The 6095-nt window shown below is 35.9% G+C and overlaps 1 protein-coding gene across 1 annotated transcript in view; it reads left to right on the plus strand.

Annotated features, from left to right (window-relative positions):
* The window catches only part of LOC112094087 (squalene monooxygenase-like), a 7161-nt gene extending 2028 nt beyond the window's left edge, over positions 1 to 5133 (plus strand). The window contains exons 2-9 of the mRNA XM_024174148.1: positions 3 to 129; positions 1892 to 2003; positions 2109 to 2283; positions 2467 to 2635; positions 2798 to 3016; positions 3133 to 3408; positions 3530 to 3808; positions 3920 to 5133. Coding sequence (XP_024029916.1) covers positions 3 to 129; positions 1892 to 2003; positions 2109 to 2283; positions 2467 to 2635; positions 2798 to 3016; positions 3133 to 3408; positions 3530 to 3808; positions 3920 to 4024 — 1462 coding nt within the window. The 3' untranslated portion in view covers positions 4025 to 5133. The remainder of the gene's footprint in view (positions 1 to 2; positions 130 to 1891; positions 2004 to 2108; positions 2284 to 2466; positions 2636 to 2797; positions 3017 to 3132; positions 3409 to 3529; positions 3809 to 3919) is intronic.
* The last annotated feature ends 962 nt before the right edge of the window (positions 5134 to 6095 follow it).

Raw genomic sequence — 6095 nt, forward strand, 5'->3', positions numbered from 1 at the left:
AGGGGAGGGGAGGGCGTGAGGAGCGTCGCCCCCGTTAAGGAAGAATGTAGATCCAAAAATGGCGACGCCGACGTTATTATCGTCGGAGCCGGTGTCGCCGGCTCCGCTCTTGCTCATACTCTTGGCAAGGTAAATTTCCTTGTCTTTTGTATTCTTCTCTTATCGATGTCCTGAATATTCTCGGCAGCCAAGCAAGTGCAGGCTTTTTTTGTTTATTATTTTTGTTTTTGTTCACTTGAAATTACAGAACGTTTTGGCCTTGTGAAAGGAACAAAACAAAGAAAGCGCTCTAGTAATTGTTATTTTATTTCATTTCTCAAGAAAGCTTATAGTAATCGATTGGTGTAGCCTTTTATTTTCTTCTGCTTATACTTGCAGAAATTATTTTGTGAACAATACGAAAAGCTTGATTTGGCAACTTTGGGGACGGCCATTTCATCTGTTAAAAACCAAGAAGCAGAATTCAGATTAAAAAAAAAATAAAAGCGTTCATTTTACCGATTTAATTTTAAAATTTGAGTTTTGTTATAGTAAAAAGTTCTCAGAAATAATCACATTTAATTTTTTTACTACAGTAAAAAATTCTCACATAAAATCACATCTTAATTCAAATTAAAAACTCAAATGAGTAAACTAAACAGGTCCCTAAAAAAGTAGAAGCAAAACTTTTATTTTTTTCCCCTCCCACTAGTGGACTTGAAAAATTATTTGGTTATTTAGGCTCATTTAGTTCGCGAGTTTTTAATTGAGTTTAGATAATTTTAAGTGAGAACTTATAAAAAAATTAAATATAATTATTTTTGAGAATATTTTATTGTAATAAAATTTACATTTTGAATTTAAATCGGTGAAATGAACAAAACTTTAATTGTGCCGATTGTGTTTTGTACTATTAGGCTAGGTGAGCTTGATGAGAATCTTGTACAGAATTTATGTGGGAAGGTCGCAGGTGATTTACGATCTCAATGATATGGTGTAAAAATTGTTATAAAAGTACAACAACTTTTGGTTCGGATAAGGTGGTTGATTGTTGACGTTGTCATAGATATCACACGCATTTATTATAATAATTTTATACATCAGCGACATGAATGGAACACCATACCAAGGACCACTACTGAGTACCTCGTTGTTTTTTGATCATATATTTATTTTTCAAAATTTCTTGCGGTTTGAATCCGTACGAAAATAATTTTTCTGGAATGAAAACATAGAATAGGAAATGATTTATGTCTATTTATTTACATGTCATTTACACGGACTAGGATAACAGAGTTTCTACTTTTTAAGTTATCTGTAAATTGTTTGAAAATTTCAGTGGGGACTAACTGATATAAATCAACTAAGTGGAAGTATCTTTGACTTTTTGGTGCCAATTTGCAATCTTTTATTTCACAGCTTGAGTTGTTGATACTTGTTAATGTTTTTACTTTGTTCTCACCCCGCCCTATTTAAGACCTGGTTCTGGGGCTTGAGTAGGATGAAACTAGCACCTGATCGGTTTATACATGTCGCTAGAAATAGATTCGTCATACACGAAAGAGTCTAACAATACTTTGGCTTCCAATATCTGCCAAGTTATTTATTAAGATTAAAAAACTTCTTATCCTCTATCTACTTTTGTAAACTGGATGGTAACGTAATTTATCCAACTCATTGATAAACTATGGCATCTTTAGTTACTCCTTGTCTTTTTCTGAATTTATGCTATCATATTATGGTTTATCCATGAATTTGTGTCAAGATTATGTTTTGAATTCTCAAATGGCAAAGTTTATTGTCTACCCTTCATGCTAAATATGGTCCAGTTTTATTTAGCCTCTTTCACGTTTAGGGACAAATGAATTCATGTTAATAGATTGCAAACTGATTCTGGATCTAAAAAGTGCAGGATGGACGCCGAGTGCATGTGATTGAAAGAGACTTGGCAGAGCCAGACAGAATTGTTGGTGAACTACTTCAACCTGGGGGGTATCTTAAATTGATTGAGTTGGGACTTCAAGGTGGGTTATCTCAGGTGACGAGGACTATTTATTTTATGTTCGTTGCTTGTCTCTTAAAATGATAGAGATATCATTAAACGGAAACCTGGTTATATCTGACTGCAGATTGTGTGGAGGAAATTGATTCTCAACGGGTGTATGGATATGCTCTTTTCAAGGACGGAAAGGATACTCGTCTCTCCTATCCCTTGGAGAAATTTCACTCCGATGTGTCTGGAAGGAGCTTTCACAATGGACGCTTCATTCAAAGGATGCGTGAGAAGGCAGCTTCTCTTCCAAAGTATTATATTTTTTTCCCATTTTTCATATTAATGTTGTTTTATCTTCTCCATCATATATGCTTTTTATTTGTCAACTTCTTGACTTGTAAACAAGAATAATTCTCACTTTTGAAGTATACTTATCTAAGTAATGCATTTTTGTCTTCTAACCATAATGCCTTTTTTCTTTCAACTTCCTTCAGTGTACAACTCGAACAAGGAACAGTTACGTCTCTGCTTGAAGAAAATGGAACAATCAAAGGGGTGCAGTACAAAACCAAGACTGGACAAGAACTAACAGCATATGCACCTCTGACCATTGTCTGTGATGGATGTTTCTCAAACTTGCGCCGGTCCCTTTGCATTCCTAAGGTGAGTTGCCTCTCAATCTTGTTGGTTACAAAATTTGTGTGTACCTAAAGTCTATTTTATGGATAAATTATGTCTTCTTATTTATTATAGTGTTAACAATTTTACTCCATAAGAAACAAGTACTTGAAAATCTAAAAATCTCTTCTCTATATGTATCTGCAGGTAGATGTGCCATCTTGTTTTGTTGGTTTGGTCCTGGAAAACTGCAACCTTCCTTATGCAAATCATGGGCATGTTGTATTAGCAGATCCTTCTCCAATTTTGTTCTACCCGATTAGTAGTACAGAAGTTCGCTGTCTGGTTGATGTTCCTGGACAGAAGGTTCCTTCCATTTCAAATGGTGAAATGGCAAAGTACTTGAAGACTGTGGTGGCTCCTCAGGTATATAGATTCTGTATTCACAAATTTTTTTTTGTGACCCCCTATCTATCATTGAAACTCTTTGCCATATAATTAATTAAAGTGCCTTGGACTGAAAATGTGACATTATCTTGCAGATTCCCCCTCAAATATATGATTCCTTTGTAGCAGCAGTTGACAAGGGTAACATAAGGACAATGCCAAACCGAAGCATGCCTGCTGCTCCTCATCCTACCCCTGGTGCCCTGTTAATGGGTGATGCATTCAACATGCGCCACCCTCTAACTGGGGGAGGGATGACTGTGGCTTTGTCTGATATTGTTGTGCTGCGGGATCTTCTCAAACCCTTACGCGACCTAAATGATTCGGTTACTCTCTGCAAGTACCTTGAATCTTTTTACACTTTGCGTAAGGTAAGCTCAATTAACATGCTATTAAATACAACATAACTGAAATAGTGTAGATTCATGTAGTTTCCATTCATGTTAAATACACGTTAGTGAACTCAGTATCCTTTTATACTTCGGTTTGCAGCCGGTAGCATCCACCATAAACACATTGGCTGGCGCACTGTACAAGGTCTTTTGTGCTTCACCAGATCAAGCAAGGAAGGAAATGCGTGAAGCTTGCTTTGACTATTTAAGTCTTGGAGGCGTATTCTCAGAAGGACCAGTGTCTCTACTCTCAGGACTGAACCCTCGTCCATTGAGCTTGGTTTGCCATTTCTTTGCTGTCGCAATATACGGTGTTGGTCGACTATTGCTTCCATTTCCATCTCCAAAACGCCTCTGGATCGGAGCTAGATTGATTTCGGTGAGTGTAACCTACTCTGATTCTTTTCTTAATTTTTCCTGCCTTATACGCAATTGTATAGACTGAGAAATTTCTACTTGAATCCTTAAAAGTTCAAGTGTCAATCTGCAGGGTGCATCAGGAATCATCTTCCCCATTATTAGGGCAGAAGGAGTCAGACAAATGTTCTTTCCAGCAACAATTCCAGCATATTACAGAGCTCCTTGTCCCAAGTGAAAGTTACATTTGACAAAAACCAAAGACAGTAAAATGCAAGCCGCTGTTCTGTCCGAGCTGATTGTAATGGCATGACTCGCTCCCTTGTTCGAAAGGAAGAGAGAAAATAAGGGAGGGGTGAATGCTCCAATTGAAAGATGTGCAGTTGTGAACATTATATGGTTATAGGCCTCTCTCTCAGTCTCTCTTGTGCTCATAACTAGAATGTTGAAAAACTACAAAAAAAAAAAAAAAAATGTATTTATTCATTTGTCTCCTACATTTCTTCCATTAGGTTCCCTAGTTATTGCATATTTTGACAAGCGAAGGTGGTCAGCAATATTCATTAGTTAAAAACTCGTCGAAATCAGGAAAAATGGAATACGACAATAAAAATAAAAAAAAGAAGAAAAATGAAAGGAGTGGTGGTTGCAGGCTTGGCTTTGCGCTTAGCATAGTGGTAAGTTCACCGTTCTCAGTTAAAAAACCAACGGCGTTTATATTGCCAGATAATTAGCCCACTTTGTGGGGACAATAGACTTCCAACGAGCACCATGAATTTTATGGTAAGGCCAAATATGCCTTTCTTTTTTCGTCTCTTTCTTTTTGCCGAAAGATAAGATATGCCAGCTCTTTTCAGCATGAATCCAAGTGTCAACTGGCAACCAAACCAACTTAACCCTGTTAATTTTATTACATATCCATTTCTATGATTCTTAGTAGACCATCAACATTTGTCACTAAGGTCACCATTTATGATGCTTATTTGATCTGTTTGGTCTTTTGTGGGGTTCTGTGATTCGGCCAGGACCACAACCAAAGAGCATTTTATTCCAAGGTCGTGGCCCGAATCCTGCCATCCACAGCGCCACCAGCAAAATGACGCGAATATATCGACACCGACAACATGATGCTAATGAGGTTGAGGATGACAAACTTGATACGACTAGATACGACGCGACATCGCACAAATCTGGTGCAAGGCCATGTTGGGAGGCACGCAGTATGCTAGATCGCAGCTACTGCCAAACTAGTACTTCGTCACCATCTGTAACACCCATGTAATACGACTCTAAGTTAATTACGTAGTCATATTATGTAGTATTTGTTAGGCAATATAAGAATAACCTCTTAATTATAATCCCTTAGTATAAGAAAAAATCTTTTGATTTTAATTAAAACGGTAAATTCTATTTTTTTTTTTTTTTTTTTTTGTGAATTTGGAAAATTTAGGTTGATTTAGAATTGCGGCTGAACTCGGTGAATTTAGCCGAGTTGCCTACATACCCCATTAAGGATCAAGCCACTTGTAGTTTGAATTTTGGGTTTGAAAATTTTGGATAATTCCTCAATTGATGACCTTATGAGGAATTGATGCACTTTAAAATTTGATTTAGTTTTGTTTTGATTTTGTCTATTATGAGGATTTTTATGATCGAATTTGATCTTGAAACTGCACCTAAATTTTAGGTTGCCTACGTATCTAATAGGGAATCAAGTCAATCGTAGCTCTTGAATTTGAATTTTGATTTTAGAGAATTCCCCGATATATGACCATATGAAGAATTCAAAGATGTTTTAAAATTTGATTTGAAATTTTACTTTAGAATTTGTATTTGAAAGTTGTATTTGGATAATTTCCCGGTATATGACCTTATGGAAAATTAAAAGGAACCTTTTTGAATTTGGTGTTGAGATTTGAGATTTAAAAATTGTATTTAATCACCGTATGATTTTATGAGACAATGAGCTCATCTTTTTGAACTAAAGGACGATAAAGGGGCCCAATTTGTGCACTTTAAATATCTGGGTATTTAATATTCCGACTTTCTTTAAAATTTATCTTTTATCCCTTATCTTTTTTTTAATTTTAAATTTCATCATCTTTAAACCGATTGATTCGATTGTATGATGTATATCCCTTATTTTTTGCTAACAATTTAATTTTAAAGGAAACTTGGATTTCCCTCATCCTCATCAGTTCTACACGTTTCTTTTTTTTTATGTATATATATATATATATATATGAACCATTGTAGCTTTTACTAGAGCCGGCAATATGGGTCACAACACGGCGACGAAAACGACACGA

Source organism: Morus notabilis, unplaced genomic scaffold (assembly GCF_000414095.1).
Source record: "Morus notabilis unplaced genomic scaffold, ASM41409v2 Scaffold991, whole genome shotgun sequence".
Taxonomy (NCBI): Eukaryota; Viridiplantae; Streptophyta; class Magnoliopsida; order Rosales; family Moraceae; genus Morus; species Morus notabilis.